We start from the raw sequence: 21488 nt of genomic DNA, 5'->3' as shown, positions 1-21488 counted from the left end.
AAATAAATTCTTCCAAGCCACCAATAAAATGTCAGCTGTGATTAAAGCCCGACTCCTCATTTTAAGACTTGTCTCCTAAGCACTGTGAGGTCACTCAATGAGTCAGCGTTTGAAAGGACCAGGACCGTTATTGTTTGGGTAAAGCCCAAAGTTCATCATTGCTTGCTGAAATGGTTTCGTCACGTTTTAAATGGATTTGCATTGTGCTGAAAGAAATGTAAACTGCAGGAATGATTTGGCAGAGAACTTGTGATATTTCAGGCACCTCAAATCTTGAAAAAACCCTCTGTATTAATGTCGAAGTTGGTATTTCTGGTAAGGAAAAGCTTTACCTTCTGTGTAGTAAAGAGGAGGGTGAAGTGGGAAGCTCTGTCTGAGGCATAAACTTTCAACTGTGTTCTCTTAAAATAAAGCTTGGGAACTGTAAAATCTCCAGACAAGGGCTCTTGTACAGTGCCAAAGTCTGATAGGGCTTTTCTAGACACATGAATTTTATTAATTTTGTTCATTTAAATAGTGAAGAAATAGAACAGAGATTAAGCTGCAAGGAAAAGCCTTGAGAAGTGAGTCCATACCATTTTCAGGACTATCTGTGGAGCCCATTTATATTACACACATTAATTGTAACAGTGTTTAATTACATGAACACATTTTATTTTGTCACATTTCCTCCCTGTTTGCTGCAGTGCACACTGTTGGGACTATTTGGAGGCAATTAATCATACCAGAGCAGCAAATAACTTGGAGCAGGACTCTGCCTCTGTCTCCAGCCTGTGTCAGTCGTGTGTCTCCCCATTCTCTCTGCCCTTTTCCTACATTCCTAATTAACTCCTGCCTCAATTCCTCACTGATCCATACAATCCAAACCCTTTGTCTCAGAGCTGTCTGGAGAATTGGGCCTTGGTTTTGAGGAGGAATCCCGAAACAGCAGTCGAATGTCTTGCCCTCCTGCAGTGGAGGCTGGCTGGAGCAGAGGCAGGAGTTCAGGTCATTTAGCTGCCACCACCCCCCCTCGGAACATGCTACAGTGGGGGTAATCAGAGATTGAAATTGTATGAAATCTGTTACAAATTCTGTCAAGTTTCAAGAGTTCTCCTTACACTTTCGGGCTTCCCCATCAACCTTTGATTTTTGTTAAGCATCAATTAAACCTCCCATGCTTCTCTCGGAGGTGGACAGGTGCATTTGTCGCGCCCACCTTTCCCGGGCCGGCTGGGTCCGTGCGGGGAGCGGCGCGTCCGCCCGGGCGGCTGCGGGTGGAGCTCTGGAGCCGGCTGAGCTCCGGCTGCCGCGGGAGCGCTGCAGCTCTGCCCGGCAGCGATCCGGGGCGCTGCTGCTGCCGGGAGCCCGGCTGCTCTCGGTGCTCACATCCCTGCCTAGATCCCCTCCGCTGGGGCTGTTCCAACCCTCTCCGCCTGCCCCGGGGCGCGGTTCACCCGCTCCATGACGGCAAAACGCGGCTTTGCGGCATGCCGGGCAGCCCTCCTCCCGGTGACCCTGCGGTGAAAGCCCCCCGGGGCCGCACGCCGCTCCCCGCCGGTTATGGAACGCTCCAACGGCGAGGGCCGGGGACGGAGGCGGCTCGGCCGTGGCCGCTCATTCCGGCTCTGCCGCGCTAGCACGGGGAAGGGGCGAAGCGCGCCCGCCCCCGGCAGCCTCACCTGCCGCTGGCCCGGGGAGGGGGCGGCCGGGCGGGTCCGCGCTGGCCGGGCCGGCACTCCCCCGGCCGCGGTGCGGCGGGGCGGGGCGGGGGGCGGGCGCGGCGGCGCCGCTCGCTGATTGCAGGGCGGGCGCTGCCAGTCCGCCGCCTCCCCCGCGCCAGCCGCGTCCCCGCGCCGGAGCCGCACGGCCCAGCAGCGAGCGCCCAGCCCGGCCCGGCCCCGCCAGCCGCCCCCCATGGAGGAGCAGCCCCACCACCACCATCACCACCACCACTATTACTACTACGGGCACCACCACCACCACCACCCGCAGAGCGCCTACCTGCCGCCGCCCGACGGCCGAGCCCAGCCTAAGCCGCCGCTCCGCCACGAGCACAAGCACGGCGGCCCGCAGCACACGGAGGCGCCGAAGCGGAGACCAGGTTGGAGCGGGCAGCGGGACGGGGCCTGTGACCTACGCGGGGCGGCGGCGGGGCCCCCCCTTCTCTCCCTCCTCCTCCTCCTCCTCCGCCGCCGCCTCCCCCGGCCCGGCTCGAAGCTTCTCCGCCGCGCCGGGGCCGCTTCCTGTCCGCCATGTTGGGGCTGCGGGAGCCGCGGGCCCGCCGGCACCGCCGCCCGCCGGCACGTGGGGCCGGGCCGCGCTGCCCCCGCCGGCCGGGCCCCGGGGGCGCGGGGGGCGCGGGGGGCGGCCGGCGATTGATGAGCGCCAGGATCAATGAGTCAGAGCAGGCGGAGGGGCCCGGCCCCGCCGGCGGCGGCGGGAGGCGGCGCGGCCCTGCCCGGCCCGGCCCAGGGCGCTCGGCCGCTTCCTCCCCGCCGGGGCCGGGGCTGCGGCCCCCGGGCCGGGCCGAGCCGCCGCTGGCCGGGCGGCAGCGCCGCAGAGGCGGTGGCCGGTCAGCGGCGCGGGGGGAGCCGATCCCGGGCAGGGCCGGAGCCCCCGCCGCGTTCCTGGGGGCCTCCCCGGCTCCAGCAATCCCTCTGGGGGGGTTTCTGCGGGGTCACAGCGAGTGCGTGGCCGCCAGCCGGCCCGAGTGCCGCGTACATTTATTTTTTCTTTCCTTCGCATGAATTTTCCTTTTACATAACGAGGAGGGAGGTGGGAGGGGGCCTGGAAGCAGCGGAGCGGGGTCGGCAGTGCCCCATGTGCAGCTTGGGCAGGCAGGGAGGGACCTGATCGGGCACACGCTAAAATAAGTTACCGAGCAAAAATAAGTTGAGAAGTCATTTCACTGTTTGCAGCGTGCCCAGGGTTTTAATATGTGCCTAGGCTGGCACCCCTCCCTTCCCAAATCTGAAACGGTTTGTGAGCTTGCCAGATCCTCTTCACCTGTTCTTACCATCTTGGGTTTTTTCCTCTCTCCTAAATTTTGGTTGCTGCACCTCTGTGTCCAGGCCAAGGCCAGCTGTGCCAAATGTTGATTTGGAGAAAACTCAGGCAGCTGAGCTGTGAATGCTTGAGAATTGGAACTAGAAACTGCTGACACACTGACTTACTGAAATGGATTTTGTTCTTCATTATATTCTTTCACTCCTCATCTGCAATGGTCTTATGACCACTCTTATTGTTTTGTTTCATTAACAAGTGGTGTCAGAAGTCTTGAGTCATACAAGGTCAGCTATAACACTGCTCTTGAGAAGGCTTCCTCTTCATGGTTATTCTGAAATACTTCATTTTAAGGGATCCCACTGTTCTAGTTCTCTCTGGGGTGAAGTATTTATGGTTAAATTTTTTAACAACTTATTTGAAAGTTATAGTGGAAGTTGTGGTGGTTACAGATACTTTCATGTAGTAAAATCCTTTTTGATCCCCCTCGGCAAACTCAGTTGTGGAATTTCTGTAAAGATTCCTACAAGGATTCTTGTGTTCCCGACTTGCACAGAACTTGAGCTGTTACATCTGCCAGACATCTGAGGCTCCAGGATGTGAGGGTAACAATGATTTTTTAGTTACAGCAGTTAATTTCAACAACATCAGCAACAACAAAAACATTCTTCTTCCAAGCTGGAGTTTTGCCCGCTCCAGTTGTTGAGGGACTCCCTCTGTGGGCTGACTCGGTGCCACCGTGGCTGCAGATGGAGCCTGAGGTGGGTCGGGGGCTGTGGGGGAAGGAGGACGGGTGAGTCAGAGGAGCAGCGGGTGCAGGAGGGGTCCCTGTGCAGCTGGAGTGTGTTTGTGGAGCAGGGCACTGTGTGCTCTCCCCATCTCCAGCGCTTCTCTTGGGGCTTTGGCCAGGGTCCTCGAAAGCAGCAGGCCTCTAGCCAGAGGTGTTTAAAGAGGAAAAAGCAAAAGAGGAAGTTGGGGTGGTTCAGTGTGGACTCTCCTAGGCTTCCATTGCACTCCCAGAACCATGGGACCTGGAGTAAACTTCAGAAGGGAAGAGTAAAGCTCAGTCTACAGCACAATCTCATGGTTTTATGAGTTGAAACCCCAAGCAAATGCTTTATTTCTTGGGTCTCGGGCTCATACCAGCTCTCCTGGGGACTCTGAAATACAAGTTTTTCAGTGGGGAAGAGACCCACTGCTGGTGGCAGCAGAAGGGCCCTTGCAGGCATGCATTTCTTAGTTCTCTCACCTTTTCAGTGCTCAGGAGCGTGTGTAGGGAGGTGCTGGTCACTATCCTGAAACGCTCTGAGATGTGGCCACATTTTCTTCACTTCATCTTCCAGCTGGACTTGCACGTGTCCTTTTGGAAATACTTTGCTTTATTTCCCCACTCCTTTACTGAGATGGCATTTGGGAGGAGGGTGGGAAGGAGGACTGCTGGTGTTGCAGGCCCAGGAGCTGATGGAGATGGTAGGAATTGTCCCTTGTTCACAGTGTGTATCCTGAACCTCCACAGATCTTGTCACAAAGGCAATGGATCCCGCTGTCTTGAAGCATTCTGGAAATTAATTTTTTCCTCTCTGTGACCTGGAAATAGTAGCTGATGAAATAGCTTTCCAGCTTGCCAGTGATCTTCAGTACTGTATATTTTCCTGGCATAGTATCTGTATTTTCTTTTGCTTTGTTATGTTATCTGTGTGTCACTCAGTTATGCGGGAGGCAGTCATGGCTGGTCCTTCCTGCTTTAACCCTTCTTGCTGTGCATTCCAGCAAATAAATTTATGCAGCTTTACCTCAGAGACTAGATATTTTCCTATTTTAAAAATGTCTGCATGAGGAAACTGGATATGTTTGGGGCTGACTGCAGCTTTCTGCAATGACAAGTCTAACATTTCACATTCTAATTCTTGCCTTTTGCTGTTTTTGGCTTCCCTCTAGGCTACGGAGAGCTGAATGGTAACGCAGGAGAGCGAGAAGCGTCCCTGAAGGGCGGCCTGTGCTCTGATGAAGCCACCGCCCCAGGATCCAGGGTCCCCAATGGCAGCCAGCAGCTCGTAGATCCTAATGTCCCCCCAAAGCAGACCGTGAAGGCCGGTGCTTTGGGGAAAGCTGGAATCAAAACCAAGAACTTCATTCAGAAAAATAGCATGGACAAAAAGAATGAGAAGTCCTACGAAAACAAACACAGAGAGAACCAGTCCTCAGACAAGCCAGAGGGAGTGTCTATTCCAAACGGCGTGGTGACCAACAATTCCAGCTACATCACAAATGGCTACGTAGGCAAAGGGGCCGACAACGATGGCAGCGGCTCCGAGAGTGGATATACCACACCTAAAAAAAGGAAAGGCAGGCGCAACAGTGCCAAGGGTTGTGAGAACTTGAATCTAGTACAGGACAAAATAATGCAGCAGGAGGTCAGTGCACCAACCTTGAAACAGGAACTTGAGAGTTTCAAGCCTGATTATAGTGAACAAAAGGGGAACCGAATTGAAAATACTAAGCCTGTTTGGAAATATGAGGCTGGGGCTGGTGGAGCAGGCAGGGGGAAGCCTGGGCTCGGGGATGTACCACGGAAAAACTCTGATGCCAAACCTGGGATTAGCAGCAAGAAGTTTGATGACCGGCCCAAAGGGAAGCACGCATCATCGGCTACGTCTAAAGAGGACTCATGGACCTTATTTAAACCACCCCCGGTTTTTCCAGTGGACAATAGCAGTGCTAAAATTGTTCCCAAAATTAGTTATGCAAGTAAAGTTAAAGAAAACCTCAACAAAGCAGCTCAAACCCCATCCACGTCATCCTCATCGTCTTCATCATCTGCTGGGGAAACTCAGGCCCAGACATCATCAAGTCGACTGTCCCAAGTCCCCATGTCTGCTATGAAATCTGTCACTTCTGCCAGCTTCTCCAACGGGCCAATCCTTGCTGGGACTGATGGAAGTGTGTATTCCCCAGGGGCCCAGCCACTGCTCTCCACTGCTGCTAGTACTGTACCATCGACCTCCTCCTCTGAGTCTGTACCCCAGGACATGAGTACAACTTCGACAGCCCTCGAACAAAAGAAATCTGGCCTTTTTATCTACCCTTCAAATATGCAAACTGTGCTCCTGGGGACAGCACAAGTCGATTTCCCTTCACAGACGAATCAGCAGAACCTGGGGGATATCTTCCAGAATCAGTGGGGCTTGTCTTTCATAAACGAGCCCAGTGCTGGACCTGAAACCGTTGTGGGGAAATCTGCGGATAATCAGTTAATGGAAGTGACATTTCAAGGGGAATATCCTGCCACTTTGGTTTCACAGTGTCCTGAAATCATTCCCTCAGGAACTGAACAACCTGTGTTTCCTAAGGCTTATGAGCTGGATAAACGGACTAGCCCTCAAATTCTTAGTGCTGTTCTTAAGCCTGGGACTGCTGTTGAGGGTGGTGTCTTAGCCTTGGAGTCGCATCACACAGGTGACCTACAAAAGGCAGACACCGGTAGCCAAGGTGCTTTAGTGTTTCTTTCAAAAGACTATGAAGTAGAGAATCCTCTGGCCTCTCCTACGAACAATTTGCTAGCCTCCGCCAAAGAACAGAGGTACCAGAGAGGCCTAGAAAGGAAAGATAGCTGGGGTTCTTTTGACCTGAGGGCTGCTATTCTATATCACACTAAAGGTAATGGCTTCACTTGCCGCCTAAGGGCGTTCTCTTCTTTTATTTTTATTCTCTTTTATTTTTAGAAGTGCAATATTCTAACATGGTATGTTCCTTCCAGCAATTCTAATTGTTTTAAAAATGACCCTTTTCTTTGCTTGCATATCCTCTCACGGCAATAACGGTCTGGGGAAGTTACTCAAAGGGTTGTTTAATTAATGTTAAGAGGTATTTGTTTCCCTGTTCCCGCGGACAAGCATGAGTGATGTTGAGAGAGATGATACTTAGCAGGTCCTCGTGAGCCACCCAGCATTGGAAGGAGTTAAATGTGTGGTTTCAGCTGCTCTGTTCCAGCTGCACCAGGTGCTATTCTGTCGCTGTGAAGGCTTCTTAGTCTGTACTCACACCTCTGCCACCAAAGTGTTGCAGCTTCTCCCCTGGGCAGATCAGACCATGAAATCATGGCTTTGAAGGAAGAAGAAATTATTCCTACGACTGTAGGTGTGATTTATTTTTTTTAAGTGTGCCCCACACACACTTTTTCCCTGCCCCTGAGTATTATGGCAGCAGCAAGACCAATCTTCTCTTATCAGCTCCTCTGTGAGCTGCAGATTGAATTCTCTCCTTGTCTTTGTAGGCCACATCTTTCAGATGATTTTATTGCTTTCATGGAGTCCTTTGTAGTCCAGCTCCCTTTTTTCCTGTTTTTTTTTTTTTTTTTTTTTTTTTTTTTGAGATTGAAATGACTCAAAAACGATACAGACACTTTAAAATGGGAACGAAGAGAGGGAAGCCTGTGGCATGGCTTGCTTTCTGCTTTAGCCTCAACCCCAGAAGTGTGAGGACTTGAGGCAGCGTTTGGCTTTTGGTGCTGGCTCAGTGTTAGCAGGAGCCTGGTTGGGTGTTCCCTTTTGTCACAGTGTTATTTTCTCACTCTTGACCAACACTGGGGCAGTTCCTTTTTCTGACCCCCTTCCCTCTCCCTGCACCCCTCTGCCCTGAAGGGAGCAAGGCGATCATGCCTTTTTTTGTTTAATGTTCCACATGCATATAGGGATAATGTCTTGCTCCCCTTGCAGAGGGTGGCTGCTTGGCTTTGGCAGATTTGCTCTTTTCACCCTCTGCAAAGTTCATGAATTACCACTTCACAAAGTCTGTATGGCATAAACTCGAGTGCCTTCCTGTAACAGTAACAAGCCCAGTCATTTAAAAATAATAACTCCAAATATTTTTTCCAGGTCATCTCCCTTTCAAGATGTTAACATTTCAAGCTCTAGTATTCTTGAGAACAGTGTTCATCAATTGATTTTATCTGGGTCCTCTCCTTTCTACTCAGTTTATTCCAGCATTAAAGCAGGCTTTCTAGTCTCGTTTTTTTGTGTCTGCTTGCAGTTTAAATCCCATTCTCCCATCAGAAAGCATAACATGGAAGAAAATCCTCAGTGATCTTTTTCTTAATTTTGAAAATATTCCCTAGACTTCTGTTTGTCTCTCTGTTGTCAGCCTGAACTTGTGGAGCAGCAATTGTGCTGCCAGCAAGGCTCATCAGCTCTCCCATTCTCACTTGCTGTGAAAGGCAGACCTCAGTGAAACAATAGGAACAACAGGAAAATAAAGAACACTCCCATCCCATGTCCTCTCAAGGAGGTGTTAACTTCAAAGCCTGGCTGCGTGGAGCTCTTCTAAACACAGGAGTTAATTACATTTGTTGGCAAGAATGGCCGCTTAAAGCACCCGTTAAAATACTGTTCTCTGCTCTTCTTCTGCATGTGAATGGTCTTGCTTTGAGCATCCAGAGCAAACATCCTCATGATGGCCTGGGGATACCCGATCCTGCCCCAGCACTCATCTCTGCTGATTTCTTTTTCACGTTATGTATGTGCCATCTTCAGGGTGTTACTTAGGGGTAAACGATGATGGCTGTTGCTAATCAGCATTGTCATTAATGCACTGACGGGGTGCTCCAAACACCTTGGGCTTATCTTTCTCCTATTTAGTGGTCAAAAGCTTTCCAAAAAAAGAGATCAGGCCAAGTCTTAGTACTTTTGTAATGATGGTGGGTGTTGCATTTCATCCTTGGGGTGAGAGGGGTTAAGGGATATTTGGAGGAATGGTGCCTCCTGTCCTCTCTTCATGGCCGTGGCCCTGCAGCAGAGCCCACCGTGTGCTGTGAAATGCCTGAAAAACAGAATTGTGAGTGTGATTGCAGGACAGCAATGCGGGGGTTAATTCCCACACTGTGCTCTCCGTTTATCTTGGGCTCTTTTCCTGAGGTCCAGCTCCAAGCCAGCCAGTTCCTCTGCAGTAGGAAAGGAGAGATTTCACTCGGTTCCTTTTCACGATTTGCCTTTTCCTCCTTGCTGGGGAGAGCCTGTGGCTTTGCCTGGGTCGGTGTTAGGGCATTCCGGGCCCTCAGACTGTTTGGTTTTGATTTTGAGAATCTCGTGAACTTCTCCCTCTCAGATTGATCTGTTTGCTGTTGAGCAAAGTCTGGGTAGTTTGATCTTTGCATCTGCCCTGCCCTTGGGGTTATGAACACAAAGGGAAGCGATCACAGGACAAGGACAGGGGTGAGTGTGGAGTCCTGGTGTTCTCTACCCTGAGCTCCATGTTTTAGTGCAAGGATGAAGCTCTGGGGGTTGCAGAGAAGAATGAGTGTGAGTGGTTGCAGTGCTTTGAATGTCACAAATGTGCACACTCTTTCTTGCACTGTTTGTGCCTGCAGGTGTGACCAGGTTGTGTGGATCCTCATCCTGGACTGTAAATTTCTCTGGGAAAGCCTCCAACTTACTCAGTAGCTTTGTTCCAGCAAACCAGGCTTTCCTGTGCGTGGTTTGCCCAGCAACTGCACAGGACATTATAAACTGTAATTGCTTCACGGCTTCCCTGTGAAAAGATGGATGGAGGAGGTGGCACCCAGAGAGAGCTGGCTGTGGTACAGTGCTCCTGTACCTCAGCACAGTGTCCCTGAGTGCTGCCAGGGCTGGGTGGCTGCAGAGCACAGCGAGGTCCTGCTGCAGGATTCCTGTGTTCCCTAGCCTGTACCCTGACTGCTTTTTCTCCAGAGCACTGGGAACATTCAGGCAAGGATGATGATGCACTCTCTTGTTCTTGCGGGAGACTTTTCCTGATGGTTTCATTGTACTCCATGCCTTGCTTCTTTTCTTTTTTCCCCCCTCTCTCTTTAAAGGGCAGAAAGACTCCCTTGATCATCTGATGTGCCTGAGTGTAAAACACAATCCTTCAGTGTGGCTGCCTTCACTGACAGCCCGTGCTGCCTGCAGTTTGTGGTGGTGCCTTGAAACGCTCACAAGTGACAGATCTGATTTACCAAGGGAGATCTCATGTAGCTCAGCACTGGTGGGCTTGCTCTGGATGTGCTTGGAGACAGGGATGGGCTTCACATGGAGACTGGAAGGCCCAGGAAGGAGTGGTGCTCTCATTTCAAGTCATTGTCCCCTGTCAAGGTTAGAAGTTGAACTTCTGCCTTGGTGTGGCATTGCCAAAATCCTTATCTTTTTGAGGTAAAACTGATTCTTGCAGATATTTTGGTGCTTCAGATAAGGAGGCTTGAGTGTATGTCAGCTTTGCTTGCATTGAAACTAGCATCTTCTTTTACTGCTTTAGTCCTTCTTTTAAAGACAGCTGGATGAAGCACTTCATATCAGAATAGTTGTCAACACTTTGGAGAATTTTGTCATTTTCAGGCAATTGCAGTCTTCCAGGCCAGGCTGTCACTAACACTGAGCTCTAGATGGCAAGCTTTGTGGTGGGAAGCTCAATAATTTGCTTGTCCTGAGCTAAAAAGCAAATAATTAAGGCCTCCAGCTCAGCTGCACAGCAGCAGAGACCACATGGGTGGAGGAGAGGGAACTGCAGGGTTTCCCTTGTTCTTGCCCCTGAATTTCTGCCTGTGCTGCTGCTTTGTTCCTTCTGAGCACCTCGGTTGCAGCAGCAGCATCTCTGCTTGCATGAAGAAGCAGGAGAGCAGCATGGAAAATAGAGCAAGGCAGCGTGGGCCAGCCAGGAGTGGTGTTCGCTGGAATGGTGAACTGGGTCAGAAGAAATAGCAGAGCTGTGAATTCAGCAATTTTCATCCTTTACATCAGGAGGGGCGGGGGGAAAAAGCCTTGGTTTCCCATCCCCCCAAGGTGGGAAGGGGTTTGAGCTCGCTCTGTTGGTTATGGCCTTGTGGGGCTTGAGCTGTGGGGCAAAAGCTGATTTAATTCTCCTTCCAGTCCCTGCTCTTTCCAGTTGTCAGGATGAGTACAGTGTATGCTGTACAGCCATGAGTCTCCACAGCATGGAGTACTTATTCTTTCCTTTGTTTCCAAGGAAATCCCTGTACTTAATCATTGTCCTGCAGGTGCAAACATCAGACAAAAATGGTCCCTTCTTGTTATTTCTTTACTGTTGTATTTTAGGGACAATTTTGGAATTTATAAGGACAGTGAAGTAGTAGCATGGCATTGTGCAGACACTTCTGTTTGCAGGGGCTGCCTTTCTAGCAAGGAAAATTTGTGTAAAAATGCCTGCCTTAGCAGGTTATTTCAGAAACACTTTTTTCCCCTCCAAGGTTACATACCTGTCCTGCTGTAAAGTTTATTGACCTATGAGGAATCCCAGCACAATTCACCAGAGTGTGCCTTAGTCCTTTCCTGACATCAAAGCTTTCCTCCAGCGCCCTTTTGTTTCAGTGATAGTCTCCAGAAAAAAGTGGTTTAGGTGGATGTGGCTGGGATTGTCTGCCCCAGGCACTTCCTCAGCAAACCACCAGCCTGAGGGCTGTGGAGAAGCCAGCTAATTGTAAAGAAATATCCTGGAAAAAGGAGAGGTTGGAAGGGGCACAGGAGGTGACCTCGTTCTGCCCCAGGAGTAGGGCTGGCTTTGATGCTGGGTTGTGCAAGGGTTTGTTGGTGGCATTTTCTCCAGCTGGGTTGGAGTCCACTGGAGAAGAAAGTTTGGTGTTTCCCCAGCCCCCTGTCTGGTTTTGGGAGTGGTGGCTCCTGTTGGGCAGGAAAGCAGCAGTTCTGGGGCAGTATCTGAGAGACTGGACAGGGGCTGGTGGTGAGGATGCCCCTGTTCTCATGCAGGGTGAGCAGCTGTAGGAGTCCTTTGCTTAAACTCACTCTGGGAGCTTTATCCAGGGAAAAGAGGCTCAAGAAAAGAGCTCTGAGCTCAAAGAAGGAGGGCTGAAAGCAGGCTTGGGGCCTCTTGCATGCCTAGTTCTTGAGGGCTGTCTTTCTTTCTGCTTGGCTGGAGCCAGGCATTGGGCAGCAGTGGCTCTGCTGAGCTGCCTGGTCACCCTGTGACAGTGGCCGTGCATTTGTCACGGTGCCTTTTGTCACTCACAGGTGATCACAGCCTCGAGCTGGCAGGAAATCTTACCTGTATTACCAAGTAAAGCAGGATAAATCATACAGTTCAATTTTAAGATGGAAAAAAATCATTTTCCCCCCTAATTTTGTGTTGCAGTTAGCCTGGAACTTACTTTCTTTTCCCTTGTGAAGTTGTGTCACTTGGTCAGTGTGCTTTAACCTGTCCCCTGTGCTGCCAGGCGGAGGGGAGGACCTTGCTCTGCTGGTGGCAGGTGATATTTAGTAAGAGCTGTTATTGCATTGTTTGCTGATGGTCTTTGTTTTGTAGCTTGGTCCTGCTGAGCATCTGCCAGCCAGTGTGTCCAGGTGTCTGGGATGTCCAGGACACTTTACACCACCCTCCCTTTCTGAAGGAGGAGAAGGGAAATTGAAGTCTGAAATGGCTTAGATTTGGGTTTGTTTTTTTTTTTTTTAAACAGAGTTTTGTCAACTTGGTAATTTTTTGGTGTGTTCTTAACAATATGTCTGTTTGTATGTCTGTATATCTGTCCTATTGTCAGATACTCTTTAATACATGGAGTTCACATTCTTGTTGTGTCCAGAGCAGTTAAAACCAAACGAGGTGCACAAGACAATGGTCTGTGCATGGGGATGTGGCTGTGGGTGGTGCTTCAGCTCTGCCTTGTATTTCATGCTCAGGCATTGCTCTAATGTGCAGGAGGCAACAACTGGAGAGTAGTTTTCTGTCCTGTGCCTTTGGGGAAAGCTGTTAAAATGGGAGATGTTCTTTAGCTGTTAGGAAATGATGCATCAAACTGCGCTGAATGGAAAACTCACTCCACAGGAGGTAATTTTAGTAGCTGGTTCATTTTACTTCAGGGGAATCTGCATCTGGCAGATGAGGGAGGCAGTCCCTCGCCAGCCTGCTCCTGTCCCTGGGGTGTTAGAGGCTGGCTACTATTCCCACAGCACTTAGGGCTCCCCTATAGAAGTGCAAAGTGTTGCTGTTACTATCCTGACACAAAAATAACAGACCTCGTAAAATTTTGTCAGGGCCTTCCTTACAAAAGGCTTAATTGTGCAAGGAGGGCTGGCAATATTTATTTGCATGCAATTTCCTGCCCCAGGGAGCTGGAGATTGTAGGGGACAAAGGACAGATGAAGGGTTGGAGAAGGGAGGCAATTGATGGAGGTGACACTTGGCACACATCGTGGGTTTTGTAGGGCTTTTTCTTCCTTTCCTGTGCTGGTTTACTCACTGCCTTGTTTTGTGCTTTACTGCACATCCCATGTGGCCTGATAATCTCTTACCATTCCCTTTTCCTAGCCTCTACCAAGGTCTTGTCACCCTTTCTGGCAGAAAAGAGACTGAAAAGTGGTTCTTGGAAAATTGTGTTCCAACTAATACCCATTTTCTATAATTTTGTCTATTGAGCTTGGGCACAGGGTACAGTCAGCATCTTCAAAAATATTCTAGCTCATGAAATTTCAACGTGATAGCAGCTCAAAGTAGTTATTTTGAATGGTTCTCTAAAGATGCATCTTTGTTTGGGGGATGTTTTAAAGGGAAGAGCCTTCTGTTTCTCAGCGTTAATGAAAAGAGCATTTAACTTTGCTGTTATTTCTCAGGTAAACAAAAGCATGTGTGTGTCCAGGGAGAACTGGGAAGGGTTTCTCTTTAGCCTGCAAACGTGTTGTAGAGGTAAAGTGTGGGAAGACCTGCAAGGCAGGTGTGTGGAGCATCACACCTTGCTCCTGGACAGTGTTGGCAGCAGCTCTCAGAGATGTTCTCACAGCTGCAGCCCTTGCCTGGTGCCTCAGCACATACATGCTGTGAACCATGTGCAGCTCACTGTGTCCAGCACTTCTCATTTCACACTCACTAAGCATCAACTTGGAAAAATCATCTCTTCAGGCTCCTTGTTGAGGCTGTAATGTGCAAAGCAGCGTTGGGGTCAGAGTAGTAAAGCCTGAAGTTAAATTGTGATATGTAGGACTGGTGAATGGTGATGACATTTCTGATGCTCAGCTTGGCTCTCTGACCCTTAAGACCATGTTACAGCTATGCCTTTGCCTTTTATTGCTGGATTATTCATGTCAAATTTGTGTTGTCCTGTGGGCTGGGACTGTGCTGCTGGGTGGGAAGGGGTTGGCTCTATTTGAAAGCCCCAGCACAACTGCCACAGTTGGAAAATTAAAGTGTGTTTGGAGTGGTCTCTAATGGCAGCATCAATCTGCATAATAACAGTGGTCTCCTTTTGCCTCCACAGAAATGGAAGCGGTTTGGAATTTGCAGAAGCAAGGTAAGGATGTTGGAAGGGCTAAATGAACCCAATTGCTCTGTCTGTTGGGAGGGGGGATGAATGAGAGTGGATTATCTCTATGTCTGGAGATGCCTGGATTCAGTTCTTCAGCTCCTGTGGTTTGTAGTCTGGATTTATCTCTGTTTCAGATCGCTGAAAGTCAGGACAAAAAGCTTTGCTATAATGGTGAGCTGCTTGGAGAGAAGCAGAGTCTCTAGAAGAGCAATAAACCCAGTGTCAAATTAGATTTAATGACTCTTCCTTATGTGTATACAAAATTGCTTTCTATTTCTGGTGTTGGATGTCACATCCAATAATAAGTTTTACATTCTGGTGTATCCCCACAAGTCACCTGAGAGGAGATTTTTTGTGAAAAGATCTGTATGTGGAGACCTGTGTGCTGCTGTGGGGAGCAGCTCTGCTCTGGGGGAGCCAGCCTGGCCTTGGGGTGGCTTGGCAGGAGGGGGCCATCCAAAGGAAAAGTCTCTTAACAGCCAAGTATTTGTGTTTATTTTCAGCTACAGGCCCTGAAAGTAGCTTGTCCAAAACTTAGAATTCTGCTTTCTTTCCAGATCCCAAAAGGATAATCACTTATGATGAAGCCATGGATCGCCCGGATCAATGAAGGTAGCAAGACAAGACTGCCTGTTCTAACCTTTCTGCAGCATTTGTGCTGTTCGTGGGGGACAAAAAGGCTTTTATGCTCCTTCTAAATCTTCAGTGCAGCAGAGGAACCATAACTAGAATCACAGGATAATATATACAAATATATATATAGTTATTTAAAAATGGCAACTGAAAGTAATTAGACTTCTTAAGGAATCTGAAAATTTATTTCAACGAGACTACACACGTGATTATTTAATCTCCGGTACTGAATAGATTTTTTTTTTTTTTTTCCATTTTTGTTTTGTTTTGTTTTTGTTTAAAGAATGAATGCAAGTGATTAAGGAACACAGACTCAATTACAAACCCGGTTTCAAAGTTCCTGCTGTCGTCTGCATGGGCAACAGCAACCCACTGGAGAGGCATTTCCACTTGACAAGGTTTCTGTTTCTTGTTCTGTGACTGTAGTGACACTAATCACAGGGAAATCAGGATGAATCACCATCCTTCATCTCCTCTTTCCCTTCCACCTCCCCTGTTTGGTTTCTTTTTTATTTTTTTTTTTCTGATTTGTTTTCCATTGAATGCTGGAGAAACGCCTTGAAGTTTGCAGAGTTTCTTTTTTTTTTTTCCAGAGAATTATAAATCCGCATGTTTTGCCAGGAGTAAAGCAGCAATCCTATGCTGGTGATATTGTCTTAAAAGGATCATTCTGCTGAGGGAAAGATGGTAATACTGCAGTTCTAGGATGCATGGTGAAGTCACACAGTTGACCTGGCTCCTGTTACACGTTGGACTATTGCAACTGAAGAGTTATTTCATTTTAAAAGACAACATGGAAAAATAAGCAATCTGTTTAGGCATTTAATATGGAGAAAAAAAAAACAACAAAAAAACCCCCCACTGTTCCCACAGTTTAATGCCATTGTATTACTGGGAGCAAGAAAAAAAAAAAAAAAGACAAAAAAAACTATCTTCTGCTTTCAACTGTAGGTGCTTCATATTTGCTCTGTCTGTCTCCTAACACTAAATGTGCTGGATTTTTTTCCCATTTTCATTGGAAAACTGAAGAGGAATTGAGTTCTGCTAACTTTCACCCTTCTTGAATTATTTTTTCTCTTAAAAAAATTTCAAAATAACAAAAAAATGAAAAAAGTTTAAAAAAAAGAAAAAAATGGGAATTTGAATCCTTTTCAATTTGTCCATAGAACGCCAGTGGCTGGGCTTCCTGCCCCTTGGAAATGCTCTTTTATATTTTAATGCAGTCTGTGTATTTCCGGGCTCTGCTTCTAATTATCTCTTAATAAAAATATATTTTATTACAAAAAAAAAATGGAGGACTTAGGAATGAAAATAATAATTTTAAAAAATAAAAAAAAAATAATCCCAGGGAAAGGAAAGCTTCCTAGCAGTGGTAGGGAAGGCTGAGCAGAGCGCAGGCTCCAGCTGTGTAACCCCTCTGTCCCATTGCAGCTTGTGTAATGTGTCCCAATCATCTGGGGGTCGGGTAGTTTTTCTGGGTTTTTTTAAAAGGTGGAAAGTTCACAGGGTCCAGTGCAAGAGTGAGTAATGAATAAAGCAGAAATGGGTTTGTTGGCCAGCCCCAGCTCCCCATGTACCCAGTGCTCGTCGTGGGTGTTGGTGGCCTAATGCTGGCTCTCCAAATCAGCAGCAGTTGGTGTCTCCTATAAATGAGACTGGACCCTCTGGGGCATTAGGAGGAATAGATAAACGCAAAATTTTGGAATATCCTTTGTGCTTAGATCTGCCATCAAGACATGGGGCTGCTGTCCAGTCACCAGAAGGTCCCACAGGGCTCCATCCTCAGCCCAACATCTCATTACAGCCTGGGTTCAGGACTCAAAGAGATACTGATTTTGCTGACACACTAAACTGTGAGGAACTGTTGACACCCTCTAGGGCAGAGAGCCCACAACAAATTAGAGCTGGGCAATCACCAACTGTCTGAAGTTTAACAAGGGTGAGTGTCAGATGCTGCACCTGGGATGGCAGCCCTGGATGGACTGGGAGGCTGGAGAGCAGCACCGTGGAAAGGGAGCTGGGGCTCCTGGTCCATGGCCCATTGGATCTGAGTCAGCAGTGCCCTGGTAGCCAGGGGGCTCAGCAATGCCCTGGGGGGCACCAGGCCCAGCAGGACCTGGCCTGCTCTGCTCTGCACTGGTGCAGCCTCACCTCGAGTTCTTGGGCAGTTCTGAGCACCACAACATAAAAAAGACCCCGATTAGAGAGCATCCCAAGGAGGCCATGGGGATGGGGAAGGGTCTGGAGGGGAAACCTCATGAGATCACTTGGTTTATTCAGCTGGAGAAGAGGAGACTGAGGGGAAAACATCCTCCCAAGGGGCAGCAGGGAGGCAGGTACCAATCTCTTCATTCATGACCAGTGAGAGGGAGTAGCCTGAAGCTGAGTCAGGAGAGGGTTAGGTTGGATAGCAGGAGGAGGTTCTTCACCCAGAGGGTGGTTGAGCACTGGAACAGGCTCCCCAAGGAAGTGGTCACAGCACCAAACTTGTCTGAGTGCAAGAAGAGTTTGGACAGTGCTTTCAGGCACAGGGTGGGATTCTTGGGGTGTCCTGCACAGGGCCAGCAGTTGGACTCAATCCTGATGGGTCTCTTCCAACTCAGAATATTCTATGATTCTATTGCTTTCTTTTTTTCTTTTTCCTTTTTTTTTTTCCTTTTTTTTTTTTTTTTAGTAGGAGTATGTAGCATGTGTTTTTTTAAATTGTTTTTATACTTTTAATAAGATTGTTCCTGAATGAGACACTTGAGTTCACGGTGGGACAATGAAACCTGAATTCTGTACCTTGTGTAAGACGCTTGCTTTCTGCCACGCTTAAACATTTGACTATGGATTGCCTACTCCGTTTGATGTATCCAGAGCTATATAGTATAATCCTGAGTGTGATACTATATAGTCATCATGTATTGTATCAGTCCAGGTTCAGAAATGTGTGGTTGGCCAGTCACAAATATTTCTGTTTCACCTATAAACTTGTACCACCTCTGCAGGTGTGTGTAACTTTGAGATGCATAACATGTTTACAGATGTGCCCAACATCTAGTCCTCCAACGTTCCTATTTTTAATTCTGTTGAGTCTCCCAACTGCTTGCCAAAAGTTGGAATTGCCTCCAGCTCCCCTGCTGAAGAGCTGGGGCGTTCCTGAGCTTTAAAGTGTTTAACAAACTGGATAGTGGGGCTGGGAAAATGAAGGTGGAAGAAATGTTCTTTTTCCATTTTTTTAAATTATTATTATTATTTTCAAAAAGTTGAAGGCTAATAGCAAAGTTTCCAGTTTGTTTTACTGGCTTTAAGGCTCTGCTGTGTATTTATTTGCCTTGTGTAGTCACTTGTCGCCTTAAGGGCTGGGTTCCATTAACAAAAAAAGAAAAAAAAAAAAAGAAAAAAATATAAAACCACCTTGTTTTGCTTCCCTGGGGTCTGTGCTGTCCTGTACCCCTGCCCCAGGTCTGTGCTTGGGGCAGTGCAGGAGTTGAGCAGCACTGACCCTGCGCCTCTAGAAAGGTCTGAGTCTTGCTGAATATTTGAGGACTCTCATGTTGGCCTAGTCCAGTCTGTCACCTGAATAGTGAAAGAAATGCTGAGAGGAGCTCGGTTCAGCGATGGGTTGGGCTGGATTCCCCCTGATGCTCATCTCTGTGGCTTTGCCTCGCCAGCAGGACCCATCCAGAAACACCCTCGGCAGCGCCTTCTCTGCTGTATTTCTGCCCATCCTCTGTTCACATGTCTGTCTGTCTGTCTGTCTCCGTGATCTCCACGGCGTGTGCTCAGCTCTAAGCAGTTAGGAATTCCTCTCTGAGCTCCTGTAGCTGCGGCTCCCTGGTGTTTCTGGGATAGACAATTGCCTAGAGCCAGGCAGGACCATGGAAGGAACTTCCTCGTGCTGTCGTGTAACTCACCCTGTCGCTGTCTGCAGTCCTCCCCAAGTCCTCACACAATTCTTAACTGAGCACTTATTAAAAATATCTTAAGATTTAATCTGTTTTCTGATTATTTTTGTGTAAGCTTATAAAAAAAAACAAAAAAGAAAAAAAAACAAACTGAAATTGAGCTGTGACTAATTTAGCACATTGAAATAACGATAAGGTGTTACTGCTATAAGTCTCATGTTTTGTTTTGTTTTTGTTTGACTCAGAGTATTAGTACTGTAGCATAAACCAAATACAGCCTGGGAAGGGGAGCAGCAGCCTCCTGTCCTGGGTGTGCACCCGAGGGTGTCTGTGGGGGCGAGCATCTGACCTGTGAGGAGAGTGAGCGTGTATTTATTTGTGCCATTGTTTGCATTACACTGAGTAAAGAAAGTTTTAAATCAAAACCCCTCCAGTATGTCTAGTATTGGAAAGCAGCACTAAGGGTGAGATCATGACCTATTTTTTTATTAGCTATGAGGATACTAATTCAGGTTAAGGCTTCTCTCTTGTTTCTCTTCCCGTTGTGATTCCCTTTCCTCTGGTTCCCTTTTCAGGCTGTTTGTTGGAGTGAGGATTCCTGCACAGGCAGGGGCTGTCTCCTTTTTCCTCTGGTCATTCCCCACCTCTCCTCCTCTGCCAGCAGATTCCTTTGGGTGTGTCTTGTACAGGGTCTTGTGTAATAGAGACTGGAGTGTGTAATGCCACCCAGATCCAGCTTGGGATCTGCGTGCTTTTGGTGCATCGTGGAGTGTTCATGTGCTCCAAGAGGTGCTTTAACAACTGCTCCATGACAGTGGTTTGGGGCCTTCAGTGCCCTCTCCCACTCCACTCATTTGGTGGATTGGCAAAGCAATGGCTTTCAAGCTTTGCTTGGAGTTTGGTTTTAGTTTAGTTAAGTTAAACCCACCTCGATCCTCTGTGAAACCTGGTAGAAATCTCCTGTCTCTTTGACCAGTGGATACCTCCAGGGCGTGGATTCTGTCACTAACCCACTTCAAACCTTTCTGAGCTAGTAAATCCCACTTTTTTTGCCTTTCATAGCTGCTGTGGTCTTCTTTGAAATGTGGAAGGAAACCCAATTCTCACTAGGTTGTGAGTCCAGCGCCTGGGAATGGGTGATGGGTGAGCCAGCTAGCTAAATGGAAAGGAAAATTCCTTCCTGCTGGGAAAAAAATAGGGAAAAAAAGAGCTGGAAGATGTGCTCCCAGTTGTGTGTGTAATTAGTGCTTTCACCTTCAAGGCAGTGTGACAATAACACCATGGTGTGCTTTCCCAAGTGGCCAGTGGGTGACCTCAGGGACATCTGGGAGTGATGGCGTTCACAGCCAGAACTGCCGGTAGTTTCCCTGTGTCCAGGTTTTGATCTTTATTCAGTAAATTGCTGTGGTGTCCCAAGCTTTCAGAGTGTTTCTCTCTCTCATCCCTAGAAGGCTTTTCTGTCCGTCCATCAGTTGTGATTTTTCTCAGAGAGGCTGTTTACAAGGGAGCTGGTGAGGTTGGGAGGGGAGAGAACAAGGATTCACCCACTTCAAAGCTGCTGCACGTTTTCACACTGGTGTGTAAGGCAGGAGAAGGGCTGGTGTGGTGGGGTAGGCAAGAAAGCCAGAGTAATTTTGGCTTTGGCCACCACCAGAGTGTTTTTCCTTGTGGGAAAACCCTAGTGCACCCAGCAGGAGCCAGGGCTGGTGGAAGGAGATCTCCATGTGCTGCCTTCCAGGGATTACAGAGCTTTAGAGGTTTGCCCAGTACATGTTACACCCCAGGGTCAGGCTGGCTCCTCTGCCCTGCCCAAGATCCTCTAAAGCAACAGGAGAGTGCAGCTGTGGATGTCTGGGGAGGTGAAAGAGCCCTGTGGTGGCCTCATGTCCTGGGCAAGACCCATTCCCTGTGCTGGACTGGAGCAGGAGTCCTGCCTGTGCCCTCACCAGGGGATGCTGAGCTGGATTTATCTTGACTGTTAATCAGAAAGCTTCATATAACATGTCCAGAGCTCTAAAGCCATTTTGTAAGATAGCGGTGTCCCTTTTCTACAGCCTTATTAATGAGTAGAAGATCTTTAAAAAGAAGAAAACAAACAAACAAACAAACAAAAAAAGAATTGCTCATTTCTTTCTGTGGTATGAAACTTGTGTACTGCGAACTTACTTCTGAACATTTAGCAAAAATACAACTTACAGTTTTCTAAAAAAAAAAAAAAAAAAACCACAAAAAATCCCCAGCCTGTCTGCTTTCCATACAGTCTTTCCTCAGGTGCTAAATAAGGGTTCCAAAAATGGATACTGCTTTAGGAGTTCCTGCTTTATTCTTAAAATACATATTTTTTTGCTTAGGTGTTGTAAAGATATTTTAACAAGAATGTTGTTTTTTAATGTAAATAAGATTGTGTCTTTAATTTTGTTTTTTCTCCTTTTTGTCCATATTGAATAGTCTAATTTTCATTTTTGAGAAGGACCCTCTTATGCCCTTCCCTGAAGACATTTCATTAAGTGTTGCTGCATTTAAGAACCAATCTACAACTGTTCATTGTCTTGGATTAATGCTGCTGCTATAAGTAACCCTGAAAATCAAAAATCAAGAATGTGTGATGCACTTTTTCGTTTTTGTTGTTTTGTTTTGTTTTTTTTTTTAACATGACCATGTAGTTCCTCTGCAGATAGCTGAACCCTCCTGTGACACAGCCACTAACT

The 21488-nt window shown here is 47.9% G+C and overlaps 1 protein-coding gene across 2 annotated transcripts; it reads left to right on the top strand.

Moving 5' to 3' along the window:
- The first annotated feature begins 1895 nt into the window (after positions 1 to 1895).
- On the top strand, positions 1896 to 21475 carry NUFIP2 (nuclear FMR1 interacting protein 2). 2 transcript variants are annotated; one of them, XM_058817844.1, is made up of 5 exons: positions 1896 to 2083; positions 4924 to 6642; positions 14210 to 14242; positions 14815 to 14869; positions 15484 to 21475. In XM_058817844.1, the coding sequence occupies exons 1-4, from the start codon at positions 1897 to 1899 to the stop codon at positions 14865 to 14867; spliced, it is 1992 nt and encodes a 663-aa protein (XP_058673827.1). In that variant the 5' UTR covers position 1896; the 3' UTR covers positions 14868 to 14869; positions 15484 to 21475. The 2 variants fall into 2 exon arrangements, with proteins under 2 accessions (XP_058673827.1, XP_058673828.1); XM_058817845.1 differs by having other exon boundaries at positions 14815 to 21475.
- Positions 21476 to 21488: the final 13 nt, after the last annotated feature.

This window comes from Ammospiza caudacuta, chromosome 20, assembly GCF_027887145.1.
Source record: "Ammospiza caudacuta isolate bAmmCau1 chromosome 20, bAmmCau1.pri, whole genome shotgun sequence".
Classification (NCBI taxonomy): domain Eukaryota; kingdom Metazoa; phylum Chordata; class Aves; order Passeriformes; family Passerellidae; genus Ammospiza; species Ammospiza caudacuta.
This window is presented reverse-complemented; position numbering and strand designations above follow the sequence as displayed.